Here is a 24,411-nt window from a genome sequence, read left to right as displayed (position 1 = left end):
TAAGGTCCTTTCCAACCTAAACCATTCTTTGATTCTATAGCCATAGGGCTGATCCTATCATCCCCAGGGGCTTTAGGAGCTTTCTTGCTGCTGGTGATGGCTCTCTGTAACTCCCCGAATAATTTTCTTCTGTTTAAGATCAGATGTCCATGACAGTGCACAAAGAAAACAAAGAAAAACATTTTCCATCCCAAATCCCAGCAATCAGGGCAAAACTGATAGAAAAAAAAACCCAAAAGACAGAGGCCCTGCAAGCTGGGGATGGACACCTTGGATTTCCTACATTATATCTAGAGACCATCCCTGCGCAAGACCAGGTCTCCCTGGCTTGGATACTCCATCCTCTCCAGAAGTTTATCTCCATCCCATGATGCCTTTCCGCTCCCAAAATCAATTGGTGCCGCCCCAAATCCATTTTAACCTGGGAGCTACAGAGGGTTTGGCACTGGGTGTCGATACGATGGTGGCGAGAGCAGCTTTATCTCGAGGCAATCTGGGCTCCCGCACCCACGAGTGCCTGTGACTTCACTGCACGGCTCCATCCGCTGATTTCTGAGCGTGTTTGGAGGGCTCAGGGTGAGTTTATTCATGGTAAAACTTGTTTATTCATGGTAAAACTTGTTTATTCATGGTAAAACTTGTTTATTCATGGTAAAACTTGTTTATTCATGGTAAAACTTGTTTGTTCATGCTAAAACTTGTTTATTCATGCTAAAACTTGTTTATTCATGCTAAAACTTGTTTATTCATGCTAAAACTTGTTTATTAATGCTAAAGCTTGGTTTTGTGGTGGGAGTAGTGGGATTTCATTGGCAAAGGTAACCGTGCTCTTCTTTTCCTCCCCTTATTTCTACTGTGCTTAGAGTTGCTTTTTCCAACCCTTCTTGTCTGCATTGTACTTGTGTTTGTATGCAATATTGGGGGGGGACAAAAAAGCTTTATATGTAAAAGATCAGAGGGAAGAACTGCCAGGCTACATGACCCTCATCAATCAGCCATAATCATTCAGGACCTTTTGTTTGTCAGTGGCTCTAACAAAGCCTGGGTTTAGCAGATGGGTTGGTTTTGCTGCCCAGTGGAGCTCTGGTAGAGCTCTTGCTGGCCAAGCTGCGTTGAAAAAGAAGTCCTGTTTCTTCCCAATATATCACCATCCATTTGGGAACCCCAACCTAGCGCTGAAGCTGGTGGGGAAACCTCATAGGGAGGTTCCTAATACTCCATCTGTTAGAAGAAGAACTACTTCTGCCTGCGGCTGGGTGGGTATTGTGCTGTTTCCCCTCCAGCACCAGCTTCCTAAACCCCTCAGAATTAGCCTGATAATGTTATTCCCAGGAAGCCAGGGCTTGCAGTTGATATTACCCCACATGTTTGGGGCAGGATTTGTCCATCTGGAAGTGTTTGACCCTAAAACAAATTGGTCCCTGCACCTGTGCAAAAAGCATTGGGTTCATGGGGTGAAACAAAGTAAAATAAAACCCAAATCTGTTAAACCAATCTTCAAATAGCAACTGGGATAAGGCTGGAGCCTGTATCAGGCTAAACATGGGGAATGGGTCAGTAATTCAGCAGCTCCAGCAGAGCCAACCTGGCCAGTCCTGGATACTTCCAGCTTTTCCATTTGCTTTATATTTTTAACCTATTTGGCTTGAGTTGGGATTTCTCTTCCCTCAGATAGATGGATAATGATATGATACTGCCATGGATGCAAGCAGCTGGACCAGGGGACACGGAGAGGCTGGCTCTCCGACCGCTCTCAAAGTGACTTTGGGAGGCATTGATTGGGCTGCCATGAACAGTAACCGTTCTCCTATCCAAGTCATGTGTGAAAGGCAATCACTGGAGGTCAGATAATTAGGAGATTAATGAGCAAATTCCAAAGAAACCCATCTGGGGAATAAATCAGCAGGTTTGAAGGAAGGTACCTGGAAGTGGCAGCGTGTGAATGGTGTAAAAGCTGTGCTTAGGTGGGGAAAAATGAACTTTGCATCTGCAAAACCCCTTTTATCTGTGCAGGTTTCCCCCAGAATTAACTGGGTGCTTATAGGCAGCAAGAACCCCTGCGAATGGAGCTGCTGTGCTTGTACCAGCAAATCTCTGCAATAATCTCTTACACTTCACTTACACCTTCCTTCAGCAGCAGGAATAGGAGGCTGGAGATGTAACCGTGGTGAAATTCGTCCAGATAATTGGGCAGAGTGGAGATGGAGCAGGGGCAGAGCTGGCACAGAGTAAGGCAGGACTGAGACCTCACCAAGGGTGCTTGCAGGAGGTGCTGAAGGATCCCTGGTGCATCCTCACCCCATCCCGAAAGGACATTGGTGCCACTGGTGAAGGATTCCCATAGCAGGGAGCACCAAGTGGGAGTGCAGAGGCTATTTCCCTGCCCAGCACCCTTTATAATCTCTCTCCTTTCTCCTCCCCATGGCTCAGCTCTCTCCGAGTGGCGGGACCATGCTAGAGGATGAGGATGGGATGAGTGAGAGGGGCCTCAGCAGCTCGAGGAGGAGATACGACGATGAGGAAGGTGAGCAAAAACCCTTGGGGATGCCCCAGACGGCAGCGGGGTCTTCCCTGCTGGCTGATGCTTCAGATCTCCCGGCGCTTGGCTCAGCACATCCCATGGGATGCTTTAAACCCGGCGGGAAGAAGGCGAACATCTCCCTGGCTTTTATTCTTTCTTGCAAGTGAGAATGACCCAGACCCGCCCTCTAAAGCTTCCCTCCCCTCCCCAGATTACCACTCCATCTACATCGGGGTGCCAGTGCCCCGGGGCTACCGGAGGAAACGGCGCCGGAGAAGATCAGCTTCCAGCCGGGATAGGACGAGTGAGAGCGAGCGGCACTACGAGCGCCAGGACCACTCCGACACCGACGACGGCGGCCACGGCTGCTATGAGAGCGGCAATGACAATGCCAGCAGGACCAGTGAGTGGTCATTGGGCTTCCCAAAAGAGCAAGAGGGCTTTGGCAGCATCATTTAATCCGGGATTAAGTCACCCTCCATGTAACTACCCACCTTGCTTGGTCCGGTGCTCGCATTTCCCAGCGCTTCCCGAGTTTATTTTTCCCTGTGAATGTCCCTGAGAACAGGGTGTAAAATGGGATTTCAGGCTGCTTAGGTGATGGGTGGGCTATAAAGAGGTTGTCCTTGCCCTCAGGAGGCTGTGCTTGCCCCTGGGAGATTGCTAAGGAGGAAACGGGATGATGGGGTGATGGCAGGGTCCTGGGGTGCAGACATCCTCTGGGCATCACTCCTTTTTGCCTGGGGCTTTGCCCGCTCTCCTTAAATCTCCTTAGCAAAGATTAACATTTTGCACAGCAAAGGAGCTGGGTTTTTATTCGCCCCCCCCCATAGAAATTTGCATTTGGGTTTATGTCAAGCAGACCACGTCACGGCTCAGCAGCGCGGGAGGCTCAGCGTGGCTTATCCCTATGGAAGGAAAAGTTCCCTTATTGCCTTTCATTGTGGCGCGAGCAGGACCATGTCACCTCCTTTCCACAGTACATGCCACTGGGATATAACACTGGGCTAGTTTGGGGAGGGAAAAGTCATTTTATGGAGGGAAAAGACCCCAGAAAGCCTTAACTCTGCATCAGCCCCGTTTTCCTTTTGGAAATGTTCCTCATTTGGGTGTTTTTCCCAGACAAAAATCTCTCTGCCCTGAGCTTGGAGGGGGTTTTCCCACCTGGCTCTGGGTGGGAAACAAACCCCTTCCACAGGATAACCCCAACCCTTTGATTTCTGTCCTCCCACCTTTCCCTCCCTCCCCTTTCTCGCTCGCTCCATCCTGCTGCCACTCACCTCTCCTACACGCATCCCGTTTGATTTGGTAACTTCCCGTCATGAGAGCTAAAGGGAAAGGAAAGTGCTTTATATTCTCTATAATCTGCTCCTTAAGCCTTGGGAGTTTAACAAGCCTGAGTGGATAAAGGAGGAAGTTTGGGGGGTTGTGTTTTTTTTTGTACCGTGCACTGAAGGTTTGGTTGAGCCGGGAAGAAATGGGAGAAAAGATGGAAACGATTCCAGGTAGGTGATTTCCATGGCTCTTCGGTGTCTGTAATGGGGGAGCTGGAGAAGAGGAAAAGCTCCTGGGTTTATTTGGCTTTGCTTTTCCTTTGCAAAATCAGCTTGGGAGCCAGCATGGTCTTGGCTTGAGCATTTGCTTGGGGCACCAAGCTCCAAAGCTCACCCCAAATATAAGGTGGGGACACATGGGTCTGTATCATCTTCCACTGCTCTGCAGCAGTGGGAAAGCAGAGAAATGGCTATTTGGAAGGAGAAAAATCTCCCAGAGCTGGGGTTTTCTTGAAGAGGAATGGAGCATCTAATCCCATGGGATGTGCACCTCAGTCTTCTCTATCTTGTTGGGTGGGAAGGTGCCATTCTAATCCGTGAAACCCCAGGAAAAAGGTTGTTGTGTGTTCAGAAGGACCATGATAGTGGATGGCTCATATGCCAGAGCCTTAAATAAGGCTTAGTCCCACTGCACAGCTGGATTGCAAACCCCGGGAGGCACCAGGTTCATCCATCTCCTATTTTATCAGCTTTTTAATTATACCTAAAACCAGAACAGGAATTTTGGCTTGGAAAAGCATCGCTAGGTGAGGTTTTACTGCTGGATCAAAATTGGGGTGTGAAGGGCTCTGTGAACCTCACATTAAAGGAGGTATAAATCAGTGTGACTGGTCTGTCCTGTCTGCTTATCCATGGAAATATAGGTTCTTGTATATGTAAAATTATCCCATATTAAGGCTAAGCTGGATGTGGTTCTGGCAACCAGGTCTAGTTGAAGATGCCCCTGCTCACTGCAGGGCATTGGAAAGTTCCTTCCAACCCAAACCATTCTGTGATGCTCACCACTGTTAATGACAGGCTAGTTCTGTGTCTATGGGCTCAGTTCTGATCCGCTGCATCTGAAATCACAGCAGAGGTTTGATTTCAAACAGCTGGCAGTGTTTTCCCATTGTAAAAGCTGGTTCAAGGAGGTACAGATCTGCTCTGGGCACCCATTGAACTGTATCTTGCAAGAAATAGGTGCAGATTTTGGGGTGGCTTTGTGGGTTTTAGCCACTGTCACTGCATCTGACAGGTGCTCACTGCAGGGGGCTGGAACTGGATGAGCTTTAAGGTCCCTTCCAACCCAAACCATTCCATGATTCTATGATCAGTTTTAGCCTTGTGTTCCGCAGAGGTACCAAGCCCTGGATGCTGCTATTCAGTGTATATTCCCCAGCTGCTTTGCAGGATTGATTCAGGTGCTGAATCAGATTCCCAGGAGGAAAAAGCAGGAGGCTGGTGCTGTCCCAGGCACGAAAGGGTCCTGCAGGTGAATAAAGCCCATGAATTCTGGCTGCGTGGCCAAGCCCCGGCATTGTTGGTTTAGCAACCGGCTCTTTGCTCGGGTCAGTGAGCGGTGGGAAGCCGTCAGGAAGCTCATGTTCTGTGTTGAGAGGTGGGTTTATTCCTTAAACAGGGGGAGAGTGGGGAAAAAGCTCCCAAAACACCCTAAAGAGCTCTTTCTCTGCAAATTTGCTTATATCTTTAATGGTTTCCAGTGGTTAAAATGTGTCACAGCCCCAACACCCCAGTGCAAGATGCTTGGGGAACCCTCTGGCAGGCTGATGCAGGAGAAGGGATCCTTCTTAAGCACTGAAGGTGGGAATTTGGGCAGAGTTGGGAGCAGCCACCACCAAGCCAAAGATTTACCAAGCTCCAACCCTTCGCCCTCCCCTGCTGCAAAACCACGAGTCCCCCTTTTTGAACAAATCCATCCAGAGATTCCGACCAAAACAGTAAATTCACAGTAAATTTCCAGTAAATTCCCTTATTTCTACCATTTTCCATGGTCTGGCTCGTGTATTTGCTGTGATTTTTGCAGGATATGTCAGTTTTGGGCTGCAGAGCACAGCATGAGGCCGGGGTGAGGGGTTGCCAGCACCACACTGACTTCATCCCCTCTTACGGGAACAGCACTTTAGGCTTAAAGAGCTGTGCCCTCCAGGCACGTAGCCCAGCTCTAAAATTAACAGGAATATTAATAATCATAATAATGAAGCTTATGGAAGTGGAAGGAGGAACTTGACAACAGGGCTTTAGTCCTGGTGGTGGGGTTTAAAGAGCTTAAGCAGTTAAGCAGGCTCAGCCTAGAGCAAGGGACATCCTATTCTTTCACGGCCACTGCGACTTGGTTCTTGTCTCCTTTGATGGGGAGAAAAGGCAATGTTCCCATTTCCTCCCTCCTCTCACGCATGGCAATTTAATATACCTGGTTTTTATAGGTACTGTATTACCCACCTTTCTTATTCCCAGGTTTGAGAACAGAAGGATCCTACTAACAAAGACATTTCTAAGGTGGATGAATCCCTACTGTATTAGGAGAGGGATACGATCAAAGATTTGATTAAATATACACCATTTCCATGAAGCCTGGCATAGGGCTGAGTTTAACCTCTTGTATGGATAACAGGGCAACTGGAGAGTGGATGAATCCATGCCACTTCCAGGTTCATATCCCAGTGTTTAATTCCTCCCTGCAACCAAAATGATGAGGCTTTACTAGTGAAGCACCTGAAGATGGAGAGGGTTTAAAGGGAAACCCAGCCTGGCTTTGTCTTCAGGAGGAGAGGGCAGATCCATCACCCTTCCATGGTCACACTGGATGGGTGCAGTCCATGGGGAATGCTCCAAAGATGAAAACCCCTTTTCCCATCAATTGGGAGCTTTGGCAGGAGGCGACGTGTTGCTGCTCCCCTTCCGTAACATACCGCAGGAGGCAATAAGTGGCCTTCCCTGTCTGGTGGGTTATTTGCAGCAAGAAGCTGGATTTTTCCTGCAGAAATGGTAAATTTTTATTATTCCTCTCAAAAGATACATGTTCCCCTTGGGAATCCAGTGGGAAAATGTGTTCTGAGCGCTCATGCATCCTGCTATACAGTGCTGGAGACCATATTACTGATAGCAGACAGCTTGAACCTGGCAAAATCAGGCTCTGTGGTAGGGAAAAAATGTGGGATACCCCATGGAAACAGGGCACATAATGCTCCTGAAAGGGGAATTTGACTATGTTGTATATAGGACTGGCTGCATTCCTTAATTCCCAGCCCAGACCTATGGATTCTTCTACACAGCCTTCGCTCATCCTTTCACCAGCATCCCATATCTCTTTGCACAGGGATTTTGTGAGAGGATTACCTAGAATTCCCTCAGTCCTCAGTGTCTCTCACCTTAGAGGTTTTCCTCAAAACCTCCTTTTTCTACCCCAGGATGTTAACTAGACCCGCAGATCCCTCTTTACCCATCCTGGGGCTTTCCTTATGGGATCATCTCACCTCCGGTCGATGGTAAAACCTCTTTTCCCCACCCCTGGCAGTGTCTCCAGCTGCCGAGCGCCTCCGTTACATCCTGGGGGAAGATGATGAACCTCCCAACCCCACGCTCTTCACGGAGATGGACACACTGCAGCACGATGGTGAGGAGATGGAGTGGAAAGAGTCGGCCAGGTGAGATGCTTCGGGTTGGAAATGTGTTTGGGAAAGATCTCCTAAAGATCCCTGCATGGGAAAAGGGTCTGGGAATGAGCATGGCTCTTAAAGAGGTTAAAAAAGCTATGCCTGGGTTAGGCAAATGCATAAACCAAGGTGTTTTGTGAGCTTAGCATGGCAGAGGAGAAAGGGAGGAAAGGAGGAATATTTCATCTCATCCCACATCTCCCAGGTTGGATCAACCGCAGAGCTGGAGCTTTTCCCATTCCCAGTCATAGCATGAGAGCAAAGCCCTGCAGAAAAGGCTGGGAAGGTATAGAAACGAGGGCTTTACACCTCCAGTATATATTTCCAGTTGGGAAACCGGAGAATTAGAGCAAAGAGCTGGGAAATGGGAAGAGGGGATATAAAGGGACATTTTCCCAGGTCTTTTTTCCCCCCATACTTGGCCAGGTCAGGATTTAAACTTCTACTCCTCAAGCAATAATAATAAAACCCACCTGCATCTTTAATAGAAGTAGGAGAGTAGTTGCAAGTGCTGTTCACCTTATGGAATTAGGAGCTTATCCAAGGGGAAAATCTCAAATCCAGGTGGGATTTTCTCTCCCTAGACTCAGCTGTGTAAGGGCTGGTAGGGCTGGGGGATTTGGGGGAGCTTTGGGACGGGTGTCAGGGATGCTGATGGTATCCCCAACCCTTCCCAAGCACATGTGGGATTGGCAGGTGTAGAACTTCACCTGAGAGCAGGATCAGGCCCTGTGGGTGCTCATCCTATCTCTTGGGCTGGTTATTTGCATCCTTTGCAGGTTGGAACTGTATAATCTTAAGGTCTTTTCCGATCCAAACCATTCCATGATTCTGTGATCATCAAATATGTGGAAAGCTCTCAAGCATCCTTCTCCTTGCATTGGGGTTTTCATCAGGGAAGGGATTGAGATGGAGGTTTCCAAATTCCCAGCGGGAGGATGGAGGTTTCTCAAGTCCTGGATTTCCGCTCTCCAGTGGGGAATGGTTCAGCCGTTTTAGCCACAGGAGAGCAGCTCCTTGCTGGGCTAAATCCACAATAAATGCCAATAAATGGAAATCAAGAAGCTGAGCACAGCAGGGAGATGGAGTTTTGCTTTGGAGAAAGGCTCACGGGATGCTGATCCCAAGGCAAAGGTGCTGCTGGAAACGTGCCTCGAGTCCCGCACACCGGCCCGAGTACCTACCCCATGTGCTCACCACTGGCACTAAAGCCAAATGTTATACTTTTGGGCATTCTGGGGTTTTGTCCCCACCACAAACTATTCCTAACACTCCGTTTGGAATAACCGTTTGGAGTTTTTTTTTTCAGTAGGGACACCCAGGATTTTCTCTGCTGCAGCATTTTAATGCACCCCCTTGTAAGCTGATACAATGCTGGGTTCTCCCCATCCTCCCTCTGCAGCTTTCATGAGCCATCAGCTATTCCCAAACCCCTTCTCCTCCTGTATCATTTCCATCTGTGTCAGCCAGAGCCAAAGTCCCACTTGTACCAGTTAAAAGTTGTAAGGTTAAGCCTTAATCCATGGAGCCTGCAAACCTCCTGTAAAGGAAAAGCAGCTTTAGTCCCCAAACTGATGTCTTGCTCTGAAGCCTTTGGTTTGTAAAGTTAAGGAATACAGGTAGAAGGGCTGAATTCCAAGGGGTTGCAAACCCCCTTGTCTCCCACCATGGGAATGAAGCCTGAGCATCGCTAAAGTGTTGCAAAGCCATTTGTATTGCCCTACATGCATGGCTGGTCCATGTGGATGCAGATCCTGGCTAAGGCAAGGTCAGCTCCATGGGAAAACCTCTCCCATCTCACAGGAGCCATTTGAGGAGGGTTGAGGTCAGTGGTGGAGCTGAGAGGTTTTACTCTGCTCTGCAAGCATGCGAGCAGTATTTTGTCTAATGATGTTACTTGGTTTCTCCATTCCCATCCTGAAGAACAAGGGGTGAACAAACCCAGGTTTGCAAAGCTGCAGAAGGGAAACTCCACAGGAAAAGCAATTCTCTTGTTCCCTTCTCACACACCATCCCATGCCCAACCTCTCATTTCAGGTGGATAAAGTTTGAAGAAAAGGTGGAGGAAGGTGGGGAGAGGTGGAGCAAGCCCCACGTGTCCACGTTGTCCTTGCACAGCCTGTTTGAGCTGAGGACGTGCCTACAGACAGGAACGGTGCTCCTGGACTTAGATGGCTACTCTTTGCCCCAGATCATAGGTAGGAAACAGCAGGTATTAATGGTTTCAGATGGCTTTTCCCCCACGTCTTTAAGTGCTGGGAACAGATTTAAATGTGCTTGCATGGGATTGAGCAATGACAGGAGTTGAGATCCATCAACTTGGTTCAATCAGTGTTGTCTTGAGCTTTCTATGAGGGTTTGCAGTGTGGTAACCCATGTACCCCTCTTATTTGGTGCTTGCAGACGATGTCATTGAGAAGCAGATCGAGGATGGTCTGCTCAAGCCAGAGCTGCGGGAGAAGATAAGCTATGTGCTCCTCAGGAAGCACCGTCACCAAACCAAGAAGCCAATCCACCGGTCCTTGGCTGACATTGGAAAGTCTGTCTCCTCCAACACAAGTGAGTCCCTGTGGTCCAGCGTTGGTGGCATCCTTGAGTCTTTGGTGAGACAGCTTGGAGGGAGGAAGATCTCGGAAGGAACTGGGGAAACCCAATAATTGAGGGCACCCAGCTATTTATTGCATGGAGAAAGACCTCAAAAAACAAGTGCAGACGAGGCCATGAGGATGCTCAGGGGCTGGAGCAGCTCCTGTATGAAGAAAGGCTGAGAACGTTGGGGCTGGAGAAGAGAAGCTGCGTGGAGACCTCAGAGCAGCTTCCAGTGTCTGAAGGGGGCTATAAGGATGCCAGAGTGGGGCTCTTCATCAGGGACTGTAGGGATGGGACAAGGGGTGATGGGTTCAGACTGAAACAGGGGGAGTTCAGGTTGGAGATAAGGCAGAAGTGATTTATGTGAGGGTGCTGAGGCGCTGGCACAGGGTGCCCAGAGAAGCTGTGGCTGCCCCATCCCTGGCAGTGCTCAAGGCCAGGTTGGACACAGGGGCTTGGAGCAAGCTGCTCCAGTGGAAGGGGTCCCTGCCCATAGCAGGGGGGTGAAACTGGGTGGTCTTAAGCTCCTTTCCAACCCAAACCATCCTGTTATTCTATGAACACTCTGTCACTGATGGCTTTAAGGATAGGGCTAGCCAGAAGCCAAAGAGATGTCTGCTGAGATGGACACGGGCGTTGTGTGAGGGACAATGGCATTGGCGGTCACTTGGCCAAGAGGTTTTCTGGCACAGCAGCCTACAGAAAAATCCTGTCTGGGCTGGGGTTGAACCTATTTTTGAGCCATTATAAAAGGGCATTTGTTTGTTTTCAGGCTAGATTATTTACTTAGGTTTAAACTGAGGTCATCTGGTGGAGCCTGGGATTTGCCGGGCTTCAGCTGCTCCTTGGGTAGACAGGAGCAGCGGCACCCACAAAGTGCACATGGAAGAGGCCATCAAGAAGCAATATTCCCACCCCATGGGCATCCCCAGGTTTCAAAGCAGCCATCATCTACGTTGGAGAAGTAGATATTTGAGCTAATATTTGCCCACAAGCCTTCAAAATGGAGCTTGACTTGGAAATGTTGTGGTTAGTCCCTGTAGGTAGGAAAAATACGGACATCGTCTGTATTTCTAGTTCCTTGCTGGGATGAGGCATCACTTGGAGTTTGCAAATAGGGCCACCAAGGACAGGGTGGTCATGGGCAGAAGCAGAAAGCTCCCTCACGTTTGTTATGCCATTGGCAACTCCATGATATATAGATAAATACTGCTGGAATGTTGAATCAGGGCCATGCCCAGTGGGAATTTCATCATTATTTTTAGGGGGTGAGGATAGACAAATTTCAAATGTAGGGTTTTTGGGGGGATAATTGTTGGATTAAAAAGCCAAATAAAGTGTTGGGTCATCCTAAATAACAGAAATTGCACTTCAGAACCCGTTCATAGCCTCAAAAAGAGTACTTATAAGGTGTGGGGTGGTGCACGGAGCCTCTGCAGTGGGAAGACTTGGGTGAGGGCAGTTTGCTCTTTGCTAATGAGATAGAAAAAGGGGAAATGGCTTTAACCTGCCAGAGGGGAGACTGAGATGAGCTCTTAGGCAGAAGCTCTTCCCTGTGAGGGTGCTGAGGCGCTGGCACAGGGTGCCCAGAGAAGCTGTGGCTGCCCCATCCCTGGCAGTGTTCAAGGCCAGGTTGGACACAGGGGCTTGGAGCAAGCTGCTCCAGTGGAAGGTGTCCCTGCCCGTGGCAGGGATTGGAACTGAATGAGGTTTAAGCTCCCTTCAACCCAAACCAGGCTGGGATCCTATGGGTGAGATTAAAGTGCAAATGTGAGTAAGAGGGAAAAGCAAAATGCTGATGTATCAGAGCTGGAAGGGTCCCATCTGTGCTGGGCAGCTGATTTCCAGCCTGGCCTCTTGCCTTTAGCATCACCCAATGGTTCCCTATATGGGACCTGCATCTCCTCTAACTGCTCCTTTCCCGCAGCCCGCAGCCCCGTCCGGAGCCCGGCCACCGGTGCCGCCTTCCACCGCTCCACCGAGGACCTGCGGATGCGGCAGAGCGCGAGCTACGGCCGCCTGCGTAAGCCAAGGAGGGTGCTGGGGAGGTGGAAACAGGCCTGAAAGAAGCAGGGAGATCAAAATCGAGTTGTAATTCCACGGGGATCCCACCCCAGCCAGCAGTGAGGTGGAGTTTGCATAGCCACAGGTTGGCTGGTATCAGTCAAACTCGTATTCTTGGGCTTTCATCTTACTGCACCTGGTGTGCAAGCTTAGCTCTAACAAATAGTATGGTTTGTACTCACATTGAAGTCTCCCACTATGTTTTCACCTTGCACGTGGGGCAGGAATTCAGCTGTGCCTCAGGGGATAGTTTTTCTTACCTTTGAAGACAGGCTGAGAACACTGGGGCTGTTCAGCCTGGGGAAGAGAAGCTGCGTGGAGACCTCAGAGCAGCTTCCAGTGTCTGAAGGGGGCTACAAGGATGCTGGGGAGGGGCTCTTCATCAGGGACTGTAGGGGTAGGATAAGGGGTGATGGGTTCAAACTGAACTAGGAGGGATTTAGGTTGCAGACAAGGCAGAAGCTCTTCCCTGTGAGGGTGCTGAGGCGCTGGCACAGGGTGCCCAGAGAAGCTGTGGCTGCCCCATCCCTGGCAGTGCTCAAGGCCAGGTTGGACACAGGGGCTTGGAGCAAGCTGCTCCAGTGGAAGGGGTCCCTGCCCGTGGCAGGGGTTGGAGCTGGATGAGCTTTAAGGTCCCTTCAACACAAACCATTCCATGATTCTCCCTCTCATCTCCATCAGGTCACGCGCAGAGTCGGAGCATGAACGACATCTCGGACACACCGAGCACCGACCAGGTAATCACCCCCAAACCATTAGTGCAATGGTGCGAGGAGCATCTCGGACGTGGAAGGGACACTGTGCTTGTGAAGGTCCATGTGAGCCTTGTGCAGCTTCACTCGGTCGATAAGCACATAAATTCCTAATTAGGGAAATGAATCCATGTATTGATCCCTGCTGACTCATGGGGAAGCTGTCCCAGAAATAATACCTGTGCTTGCAAGTTGAACACAGAGAGGGACGTGTGAGGATGCTGACGTAGCTTGAGAGTCTCAGGGTGGAGAAAACACTCCTTAAAACCTTTAGGTAGGAAAGGAAAGGTTCTTGGAAGTGTTTTGGGATCCTGCAAAAGCCTTTGCTTGGCATTTGGAGGGGATAAATCCCATCCAAGCACTGAGGACTGCAAACATGGACACAGCTCTTGAGACAATGGTCTGTAAATAGAGGCAGGTTCCATTTTTCCCTCCATGATGGATTTTTTTGCCATGGTGGATGTGAATTTAATCCATTGGGAGCTTTTCCTCCCCTGGTTTGCTTTAAACTGGAGAGCTGAGATGGAGCTCAGGCTGCTCAGGCAGTTTGTGGCCAGGTATTTGCTTGCTGATGGATGGATCCATAGGGTTTGTGCTGTTTTTCTGCTGGATGTCCCATTCCCATCGAGGCATTTTTAGCTGGGAACTGCTGATGCATTCTATGGGCTTCGTTTTGTTTCTGTTTGTGTGGGATTTCAGCATAAACCTAAGGGAAAACTAAACACAGTGTGGGATAAGGTTGGGCAGGGTCTTGAGCAATCTGGGCTAGTAGAAAGTGTCCCTGTCCGTGGCAAGGGGTTAAGACTGGATGAGCTTTAAGGTCCCTTCCAACTCGAACCAGGCTGGGATTCTATGATAACAGCTTGCTTTTCCCCAGGGATGCTTGCTGGGGTGGTGCAATTTAGGGGGAAGCAAAGGATGGAAAATCGTGTGTTGCTGGGAGCCATGGACATGCCAGGATATCGGGAAAGCAGAAGGTTTGCAGGGCACCTTCCAAAATCACAACTCTCAATAAACCAATCCAGCTGGCCCAAACGAACCCCAAATCTCAGCCTCCAGCAGTGGGGTGCGGAGGGTTAATCCCAAAATATGCAAAGCATTTAGGTTTAATCACCCTATTAGACCCACTACAAAGGGACTTTTTAAGTGTTACATGAAGCTTAGTGGTCACTGTTAACTCCTGCTCTTGCTTATTCCAAGCAGCACTGGAGGAGTTGCTTTATTATTATGATTTTTTTCCATTTGGGTTTAAAAGATTAGAAAGGGGAGCACTTGCTGCCCAGCTCACATGCCTCCCCTCATGCTGGCATATAGATTATAATAACACCCTGCCTGGGTTGGTATTGAACCCTTTTAAACTAATAATGAAAGAGCTGCAGGGGAGAAGAGACCCGGGGAGTAAATCCATGCGTGAGGTTTCCTACTTCCATCATTTGTTCCTGCTCGGAGGATGAGATTGAGGAGGAAAGAGCTACAAAATCATTCCCTGTGCACAGCATCCAGTGGTGTTTCTGCATTGGATAGGGAAGGTTGGGGCTGCAGGCTGCAGATGGACTTGCAGAAATGCACGGATCCTCATTTTTTGGCAGTGAATTCCATGGGGTTTTCCTTGTGTAGCACCTCCTGCAATCCACCCAGTTGCATGTCCTACCAGGGAGCTCCAGGCGTGTGGTTTCAAGTTAATCTTGGGCTTAGTGGTGGTTTGGAGTAATGAAGAAATAGAGCTTGATGAATCCTTGCTGGTTCTTGGGCATGGCTCTTAAATCCCACCTCTGTGAGTCCTTGGACTGTCAGAGATGAAGAAGTCTGAGCCTCTGGCTTCAGCTTTTCATTTGCAGTGTGGAAAATGGGGGGGAAAGGTAAATTTTGGCCACCACTCCCACCCCCAACCTCGTCTTTCCAACAGCTGAAGAACAAGTTCATGAAGAAGATCCCCAAGGATGCAGAGGCATCCAATGTGCTGGTAGGAGAAGTGGAGTTCCTGGAGAAGCCCTTTGTGGCTTTTGTGCGGCTCCTCCAAGCGACGATGCTGGGAGGGGTGACAGAGGTGCCGGTCCCCACCAGGTAAGCACAATGCCTTCAGGTCCAAAGTGGTCTCATGATACAGATGGTGGTGGTTCGAGGTTGCCAACATGGTGCCTTTCCCTCCCCAGGTTCCTTTTCATTCTCCTTGGTCCCGCGGGAAAAGCCAAATCCTACAACGAGATAGGCAGAGCCATTGCGACTCTCATGGTGGATGATGTGAGTAGATGCATCACCCCGCCCTCACCAGGAACCCTGTTGCCCTGTCACCCCACCAAATGAGCTTTAAAATCCCATAATAACATGGGACACGTGTACTGGATGCTGTTCCCAGGTTGACACCTCTCCTCTCTTGACCCCCAGCTCTTCAGCGACGTTGCCTACAAAGCCCGGGATAGAGAAGACCTGATTGCTGGCATCGATGAGTTTCTGGATGAAGTCATTGTCCTGCCTCCTGGGGAGTGGGACCCCAACATTCGCATCGAGCCACCCAAAAAAGTGCCCTCGGCTGAGAAGAGGTGGGTGGGAGATGTGAGGCTGTGGCCATCCCCATCTCCTGGTTTGGAGATGCTGGATCGCAGCAGCTTTGTTTGCCTTCATCCCTAGAAACAACCCCTGCAGGTGTTCCAGAAATGCTGCTTCTTCAGCACTTTTTTTCCCCTAGAGCAGCTCAGAGCTGTTTCCACCTTTGGGCTGGGGAAATCCAGCTCTTGATCTTTCCACATTCACCCCAAACCCCAAGCTCTAATGAAGGTGGAGAACTACACCACGGCCCTGCATCAAGACTGGGTTGGTAGGGCAGGTGCCATGGCCAACGCTGGTGGCTCTCTCCCCCCAGGAAATCGGTTTTCTCACTGAATGAAGTGGGGCAGATGAATGGCACGGCTGGTGGGGCTGGCGCTGGGGCCAGTGGAGGAGGCAGTGATGATGGGGAGATGCCTGAAGTTCATGAAATCGGGGAAGAACTTGCATGGACCGGCAGGTGAGCAAGCACCCCACCACCCAAAACCCCATCAGTGTCTTCTCTTGGCTCACCCTGTGGTCTCAGGGACACGGAGGGGTGAAATCCTTTTGGGCACAGGGCACAGGTCCTTTGTGGTTTCTCCTCAGGTTTTGTGGTGGCCTCTATCTGGATATCAAGAGGAAGCTGCCCTGGTTCCCAAGCGACTTCTATGAAGGCTTTCATATCCAGTCCATCTCTGCCATCTTGTTCATCTACCTGGGCTGCATCACCAACGCCATCACGTTCGGGGGCTTGCTTGGGGATGCTACGGACAACTACCAGGTAAAGGCCAAGGAGAGGGGGTCACTTTGGCTTGGGGACAGTGAGATGGGATGGGATGGGGTGGGTTTTACCTTCCTTGTGCCATGCCAAGCCTTAATGCTGGAGATGGAAATTCATTGCCAAGTGGGACTGGCGATCCCGAAATACCTACACAAGGGGTAAACCCATCTCAATGGCAATGCCAGGAGCAATGGGACATGGTCCTAACAATCCTATACAGATCCAAGGAGAGATCCTTAGTTCCCACCTCTATCAGTGGGGTAGGTAAGGTGGCACAGCATCACCACAGTGCTGGGTTTGATCCACCCCCAGGGTGTCATGGAGAGCTTCCTCGGCACGGCGATGGCAGGCTCCATGTTCTGCCTCTTTGCTGGGCAGCCGCTCATCATCCTCAGCAGCACTGGCCCCATCCTCATCTTCGAGAAGCTGCTCTTTGACTTCAGCAAGTAGGTGCTGGGAGATGCCGGGGGACCTGGGACCCATCCGTACCGGGATTTGGGCTGTTCTCCAGCCCACAGCGTGCTCTCACAGGGCTGCTCATCCCATCCCTTATTCCCACTTTCAGAGGCAACGGCATTGACTACATGGAGTTTCGCCTCTGGATTGGCCTCCACTCTGCCCTCCAGTGCCTTATCCTGGTGGCCACCGATGCCAGCTTCATTATAAAGTACATCACCCGCTTCACAGAGGAAGGCTTCTCCACCCTCATCAGCTTCATCTTCATCTATGATGCCATCAAGAAGATGATCGGAGCCTTTAAGTACTATCCCATCAATTCGGACTTCAAGCCAGACTATGTGACCATGTACAAGTGCGAGTGCATTGCTCCCGACCCAGGTGAGTACACATCTGTTTTTTGGGGAAAGATGAAGGGGTTGTGGGGTCCTGCTGGGAGTAAATCCCACTGGATCATTGGCTGAGGACATGGAAGGAGGCAGCTGCCTGGTCAGCATGGGGTAGAAAGACCTTGTCCCCCTCCTCTGAGGGTTGTTTGGTGCAAGATGGAAGTAGAGCCTTGTCCCCCATGGATGGAAGCGTTGGTGCTTGTCAGGACACAGCAAATGGTGCCGGAGAACTGAAGCCTCAGCCTGGAGCAGCCAGACCTAGATGGATAAAAAAGAAATATGGGGAAAAAAAAGGACATTTTGGATCATTCCAGCCCGCTGCCGATGGAAACATCTCCAGAAAATAAACCAGAGGGATTTTGTCCTCTCCGGGGTCTGCAACACCCCAGGACATCCCACTTGGATGTGGAAACCTCCTTGGACTGCTTTTCCTTCTCTTTCCCACTCCTTTTCGTAAAGGAGAGGCCACTGAGCTTGGAGCAGATGGTCTTTTGATGGCTGCCCTGATTTTGCTCTTGGATGGATGTACTGGATGATCCCCCACCCGAATTGTGAAGCTCAGATTCTCCTACGGCCACCTGGAAAGGAGCGGAATCTTTGCTTTGGTCTAATGACAATGACCACTTCCTAAAAGCTAGGTTTAACTACAAAGTCTAAATGCTGGTGCTTTTGGGGAGTATCAGCTGCAGACAGGGGAGGCAGAGAGGTGTGATAGTGAATTTCTCACCAGCAATAAAAGCATCCAAGACCTGCCATGTAACCTGTTCCCCAATACATCCGTCGCTGCAAGAAGAGATCTTACCCTCCAGGATGGGAATAACATTTATTTGGTTGAATGTTGTATTTCCCCTTGATTTCTGTTCATCAACCACCCGCTGAACAACCTGATCCCGTTGGGTTTGGAAAACCCTGCACACAGTAGAGACAACACAACCCTTCCTAAGCCAAAACCCTCCCAAATCTGACCTGCAGGAAAGCAAAGCCTGATGCCAAATTCCCAGGGAACCAAAAAACAGGACTGTGACCACCTCCATCCATCCACATGGATGAAGACGAAGCCTTTAGCCTCCAGGGAGGTCTCCCCCTTTTCCAAACCCCATCCCAAGCAAATCCCAGGCTGCTAAGAGGCATTTGCACCCCAGAACCTGAAGCTTGCCCTTGCTGCCCTGGACACCCACAGCAATGGTATCCACATTGGATTTTCCATTCCTTTAGCTCTTGAGATATGATATTTATTCCCCTCAAAATCCTTTTTTTTTTTTTTTAAATCTTTTTTAATCAGTTCTGATTTTTGATTATTATAACTGATTTGTCCCATATTTGTCTCTGCTGCACACATCAATTTGGGCTGATTTCAATCTCAAGTGAGTATCACCTTCTAAATATTAAAACTCTTTTAATCTCTGATACTCTTCCCCCATGGGGAGGTTTTGCTGTTCTATTTTTTCCCCATGTATTTGGCTTTTCTCTCTGCTCTGCTAAGAGGGATTCTGTAGAGCTTTGGGATCCTCTTTTACCATGCCACCAGTGGGATGCTAGCCTTAAAGTTGTAGAAATCACAAACAAGGCTGGTTTCTGGCAAAGTAAAAGCTTATGGAGGAATAATAATAATTAATAAATAATAATAATAGTAATAATAATAATATAATGATGATAATGCTGTTTTCTGGAGCCTGGTTTTGGCAGCCCTAGGTCTCTGTGTCTAACCCAGCAATCGCTTCTCCTTCGTTAATCCTCTACGCCAGGGATGGAGGCAGCAGGTTGGGGCAGCAGAAATTCCCACATGGCACAGGAAGAGGATGGAGCAGAGGGAAGAGGGCGGGGCAGAATGGTCCTGGACCCCACTTAGGGGCACCCCTAAAGAATGTGGGTGCTCCTGAAGCTGCGGAGCTGCATCGCCCGGAGAGCTGCGGAGCTGCTTTTTGCACTGGAAGCGAAGGTGCCGGGGGGTAGAAATGATGGAGATTTTTGCAGTGAGACACCAAAACACCCCTAAAATACTATAAAACCCACACACAAACCCAAAATAACAAATTTCAAAAGCAAATTGGGCATAATTGGGTGCTGCCTCCCAAAACCAAGGCTGCTTTTCCAGTCTAACCCCATGGTTTGAAGATGTGGGTATCGGGATGCTGGTGGCTTCCTCAGGAAGCTCCTTTAAGCTCAAGGAGCTGGGAAGCTCCTAAAAGTACTTCCACCGCCCCGGGCCCTTGCCAGCCCTGGAAGCAGAAGATGATGAAGGAGAATCCGTGTTCTCCACTGGCACACGGGATTAATCAGGGAGAAGTGGCTGTGGGGTTAGAACCAGGGGGTTTTCTCCCCACATCCCGGTCTGCCCTTGGGATGCTGATCCCTGTGTGGCTCCTGGAGGATGTGCTCGACCCCACATTTGCTTTGGCACCAGCTGGGCTCAGCTGGGCCTCTCCGGGTGAAGCCCGGCTGCTTTGAGTGCCATAACCTCGATATTAGCCCAAAACCTCAATAACAAACTCCTTTCCCGCAGCCAATGCGACCTTGTTCGATGCTTCAGCTCCAGTGGCACCAAACACCACTAATGTTTCTCTGGTAAGCGAGTTTGCTCATCCTGGTGGGAAATGTGGGACAAGGGAGGGCAAATCCAAAGGACTTGTGCATCCGGGGAGCGAGGCGTGCTGGCTTGGAGTGAGGGGAATGCAGGATTCGCATTGATTTGGGTTCATGGCTCAGCTCAGCAGCACCAAATCCCCACTTTTTTCACCCAAATTACTAAGCAGCTCCAGGATTTTCCTGTGGGTTTGGGGTTCCCAGTGGCAGGAAACTGAGAATACCCTTTTCCTTTGACGTAAAACCCTGATTTTGCTCTTTTTGGCTGGGAAATCCCCTCTGCCCTGCACACCACAATTCCCTAAATGGCTAATTTTGCTTTTTGGGCCAGGAAATGCCCCTTTCCCGGCCCACTGCAATTCCCTAAAACACTAATTTTGCTGTTTTGGGGGTTTTCTTCCCAGTACAATGCTATTAACCTCACAGCTCTGGACTGGACCCAGCTCAGTAAGAAGGAATGTCTCAAATACGGCGGCAGCTTAGTAGGGAAATCCTGTAAGTTCGTGCCTGACCTGGCCCTGATGTCCTTCATCCTCTTCTTTGGGACCTATTCCATGACCTTGACCCTGAAGAAATTCAAGTTCAGCCGCTATTTCCCCACCAAGGTAAGGGAAGTGCCAAGTTTTACCCCCTTCTTTTCCGAAAGGGAGGAAAAATGGGAGCTGGTGGTCTCCTTGCTGGATGCAAAGAACTCCAAGAAAAGAAATCCCTATTTCTAGATGTCGGTAGAGATTAGGGGAATCCTCCTTTATTTGGGATCCTTTTGGCTGCTGATTTGGCTCTTGCATGCTGAATAACCCATTCCCAAAGGGCAAAAACATCTGCATTTTGACAGTGATACCCAGGTTATCCGTGAATGAGCAGAGCTGGAAGGATGCTCAGGGAAGGATGCTGAAGCAGGAGCAAAACTCCATCCCATTAGTAACCCTCAGCATCCCATTACTTACCCTTTCCACCCCCATTTCCCTGTCTTGCTTCCAGGTCAGGGCTTTCATTGCTGATTTTTCCAATGTCTTCTCCATCCTGATCTTCTGCGCAGTGGATGCCTGTTTCGGACTGGACACCCCTAAGCTCCACATCCCCAGTATCATCAAGGTTCGACTGCTCCTCACCTCTCCATCCACACTCTCTTTCCAGCTTCTCAATGGTTTTGGGGATAAAACATGGCTCCTGCAGTGTCCAGGCACCTTCTTAGAAGCTACTTTGTCTTTTCCAAGGGAATATTCTAATTCTGTGACTTCTTTTCCTTCTGTTTTTCTTTTCCTTCCCTTTTCTCTTTCATTCTTGGCAGCTGCGTAAACTTATTAGTGATTTCTCTATCTTTATGTCCATACTAATGTTTGTGGGGCTGGATGTGCTTTTCGGACTCAACACCCCAAAGCTCCAAGTGCCTACTGATTTTAAGGTAAAATAAACCCCCTTTAGAGTAAAACATTGCCCCAAATGTCTTTACCCCCTGCTGTCAGTATTGCTGTGGATGACGTGGGGAGTCCCAGTGAGCATCAAGACAAAGTCTAGGGCTGAGGCATGTGGATGCTGGGGGTGGTTTGGGTACCGCTGCATGGTGGTGGGATTCTGGGGTGGATACAGGATGATGGAATCAAGCAGGTTGGAAAAGAGCTTTAAGCTCATCAAATCCATCTGTTCCCCAGCACTGCCAAGGCCACCACTGACCCATGGCACTGAGGGCCTCGTCCCCACAGTGTGTGAGCACTTGCAGGGACGGTGACTGCAGCCCTGCCCTGGGCAGCCTGTTCCAATGCCTGAGCACCCTCTGGGCAAGGAATTGTTCCTCAGCTCCATCTAAACCTGCCCTGGGGCAGCTTGAGGCCGTTTCCTCTTGCCCCATCCCTTGTTCCTTGGGAGAGCAGGCTGACCACCAGGACAGGACAACGTTCAGAGGCGATGGGGTTCAGGGTGATGTGGGGCTTCCCAAAATGTCAGCGCTGGGATTTTCTCCCTCTGTGCTCAGCCGTGGTGTCCAACCCTCTTCTCTTCCCTCCCCAGCCCACCCGTGTGGACCGAGGGTGGTTTGTGTTTCCCTTTGGGAAGAACCCGTGGTGGGTTTACCTGGCGAGCGCCCTGCCCGCCCTCCTCGTCACCATCCTCATCTTCATGGACCAGCAGATCACAGCCGTCATCGTCAACAGGAAGGAGCACAAGCTGCGGGTGAGCCGGGACCCGTCCCATGCTGGGGGACACAGCATCACTTTGCGTACCGCCTGCATCCCTGCGAGCACCCACTTTTGGGTGCTGCTGCAAGGTGCAGGGGGGGGTTCACCCTGGCCATACAAAGCAGGAGCTCTCCCTTTTCTTTCAAGCTGTATTTCTGGGGTGACAAAGCCTCCAGGGTGTTAAATTCATCCAGTGTAGTGTGGTGGGGGGATATGGGGTGTGTTGCAACAGAGCACGGTTCAATAGGAGGATGCAGGGTGCACTGCTTGGGATGCAGGGTGCACTGCATGGCAATGTAGGGTGCATCAGGGGGATGTATGAGAGCAATGCGGGGTGCTGCAGGGTGCACCATGGCAATGTAGGGTGCACCAGGGGGATGCGTGAGAGCAATGTGAGGTGCTGCAGGGTGCACCATGGCAATGTAGGGTGCACCAGGGGATGCGTGAGAGCAATGTGGGGTGCTGTAGGGTGCAGCATGGCAATGTAGGGTGCATCAGGGGATGCGTGAGAGCAATGTGGGGTGCTGTAGGGTGCACCATGGCAATGTAGGGTGCATCAGGGGATGCGTGAGAGCAATGTGGGGTGCTGTAGGGTGCACCATGGCAATGTAGGGTGCACCAGGGGGATGCGTGAGAGCAATGTGGGGTGCTGTAGGGTGCAGCATGGCAATGTAGGGTGCATCAGGGGATGCGTGAGAGCAATGTGGGGTGCTGTAGGGTGCACCATGGCAATGTAGGGTGCACCAGGGGGATGCGTGAGAGCAATGTGGGGTGCTGTAGGGTGCAGCATGGCAATGTAGGGTGCATCAGGGGATGCAGAGCAATGTGGGGTGCTGTAGGGTGCACCATGGCAATGTAGGGTGCACCAGGGGGATGCGTGAGAGCAATGTGGGGTGCTGTAGGGTGCAGCATGGCAATGTAGGGTGCTGCAGGGGGATGCACGAGAGCAATGTGGGGTGCTGCAGGGTGCACCATGGCAATGTGGTGGGTGCATCAGTACAAAGTGGATTGCAGGAGGGTGATGCAGGGTGGTTTAGGATAGCCTGGGGTGATGCAGGGTGCATTGTGGGGTTCATGAGGATAATGCAAGTTGCTTCAGGATGACTTGAGGTGTTGCAAGGGTGTGCTGTGGCAATTTGGGGTGCACCAGGGTGATGCAGTGTGCATGAAGCAAAATGGAGTGCTTCAGGGTCATGCAGGGTGCAACCATGGCAATGCAGGGTGCATGAGTGTGATGCAGGGTGCTCTGCAGTGATACAGGACGCTTCAGGGTGATGTGGGACGCATCGATGCAATGTGAGGAGCATCACAGCAATGATGGGTGTACGAGGGTGATGCAGGGTGCACTACAGCAATGTGGGGTGCCTCAAAACGGTGTAGTGTGCACCATAGCACTGTGGGATGCATCAGGATGATGCAGGGTGCACCGTAGCACTGTGGGATGCCTCAAAGCAATGCAGGGTGCACCATAACACAGTGGGGAACATCAGGGCAATGCAAGGTGCACCACAGAACTGGGGGGGGGTGTGTCAGGGTAATGGAGGGTACACCATAGCATTGTGGGGAGCATCAGGGTGATGCAGGGTGCACCACAGCACTGTGGGGTGCTTCAAGGTGATACAGTTTGCACCATAGCACTGTGGGGTGCATCAGGATGATGCAGGATGCACCATAGCACTGTGGGATGCATCAGGATGATGCAGGATGCACCATAGCACTGTGGGGTGCATCAGGATGATGCAGGATGCACCATAGCACTGTGGGCACTTCAAGGTGATACAGGGTGCACTATCGCAATATGGGATGCATCAGGGTGATGCAGGATGCACCATAGCACTGTGGGATGCATCAGGGTGATGCAGGGTGCACCATAGCACTGTGGGATGCATCAGGGTGATGCAGGGTGCACCATAGCACTGTGGGATGCATCAGGATGATACAGGATGCACCATAGCACTGTGGGATGCTTCAAGGTGATACAGGGTGCACTATCGCAATATGGGGTGCATCAGGGTGATGCAGGGTGCACCATAGCACTGTGGGATGCATCAGGATGATGCAGGGTGCACCATAGCACTGTGGGATGCATCAGGGTGATGCAGGGTGCACCATAGCACTGTGGGATGCATCAGGGTGATGCAGGATGCACCATAGCACTGTGGGATGCATCAGGATGATGCAGGATGCACCATAGCACTGCGAGTGCTTCAAGGTGATACAGGGTGCACTATCGCAATATGGGATGCATCAGGGTGATGCAGGATGCACCACAGCACTGTGGGATGCATCAGGATGATACAGGATGCACCATAGCACTGTGGATGCTTCAAGGTGATACAGGGTGCACTATCGCAATATGGGATGCATCAGGATGATGCAGGATGCACCACAGCACTGTGGGATGCATCAGGATGATACAGGATGCACCATAGCACTGTGGATCCTTCAAGGTGATACAGGGTGCACTATCGCAATATGAGATGCATCAGGGTGATGCAGCGTGCACCATAGCACTGTGGGATGCATCAGGATGATGCAGGATGCACCATAGCACTGTGGGATGCATCAGGATGATGCAGGATGCACCAT

General features: G+C 50.4%; 1 protein-coding gene across 2 annotated transcripts in view; it reads left to right on the top strand.

The window, feature by feature from the left end:
• Nucleotides 1-24,411, top strand: part of SLC4A5 (solute carrier family 4 member 5) — a 29,425-nt gene that overhangs the window by 1,220 nt on the left and 3,794 nt on the right. Inside the window, exons 1-19 of one of the 2 annotated variants that reach the window (XM_057402575.1) lie at nt 298-576; nt 2,431-2,524; nt 2,733-2,924; nt 7,370-7,499; nt 9,546-9,706; nt 9,912-10,067; nt 12,025-12,120; nt 12,843-12,898; nt 14,820-14,977; nt 15,067-15,154; nt 15,299-15,453; nt 15,774-15,917; nt 16,046-16,220; nt 16,533-16,666; nt 16,786-17,057; nt 19,569-19,630; nt 20,053-20,253; nt 20,630-20,743; nt 21,656-21,817. In XM_057402575.1, the coding sequence (XP_057258558.1) occupies nt 2,452-2,524; nt 2,733-2,924; nt 7,370-7,499; nt 9,546-9,706; nt 9,912-10,067; nt 12,025-12,120; nt 12,843-12,898; nt 14,820-14,977; nt 15,067-15,154; nt 15,299-15,453; nt 15,774-15,917; nt 16,046-16,220; nt 16,533-16,666; nt 16,786-17,057; nt 19,569-19,630; nt 20,053-20,253; nt 20,630-20,743; nt 21,656-21,817 (2,529 nt within the window). In that variant the 5' untranslated portion in view covers nt 298-576; nt 2,431-2,451. Of the gene's footprint in view, nt 1-297; nt 577-2,430; nt 2,525-2,732; nt 2,925-7,369; nt 7,500-9,545; nt 9,707-9,911; nt 10,068-12,024; nt 12,121-12,842; nt 12,899-14,819; nt 14,978-15,066; nt 15,155-15,298; nt 15,454-15,773; nt 15,918-16,045; nt 16,221-16,532; nt 16,667-16,785; nt 17,058-19,568; nt 19,631-20,052; nt 20,254-20,629; nt 20,744-21,655; nt 21,818-24,411 lie in introns of those variants that run through there. The other variant, XM_057402574.1, reaches the window with a different exon arrangement.

This window comes from Pezoporus wallicus, unplaced genomic scaffold (genome assembly GCF_028554395.1).
Source record: "Pezoporus wallicus isolate ANWC-B61680 ecotype Strahan unplaced genomic scaffold, APGP_CSIRO_Pwel_v1 contig_2348, whole genome shotgun sequence".
Classification (NCBI taxonomy): Eukaryota; Metazoa; Chordata; class Aves; order Psittaciformes; family Psittacidae; genus Pezoporus; species Pezoporus wallicus.
This window is presented reverse-complemented; position numbering and strand designations above follow the sequence as displayed.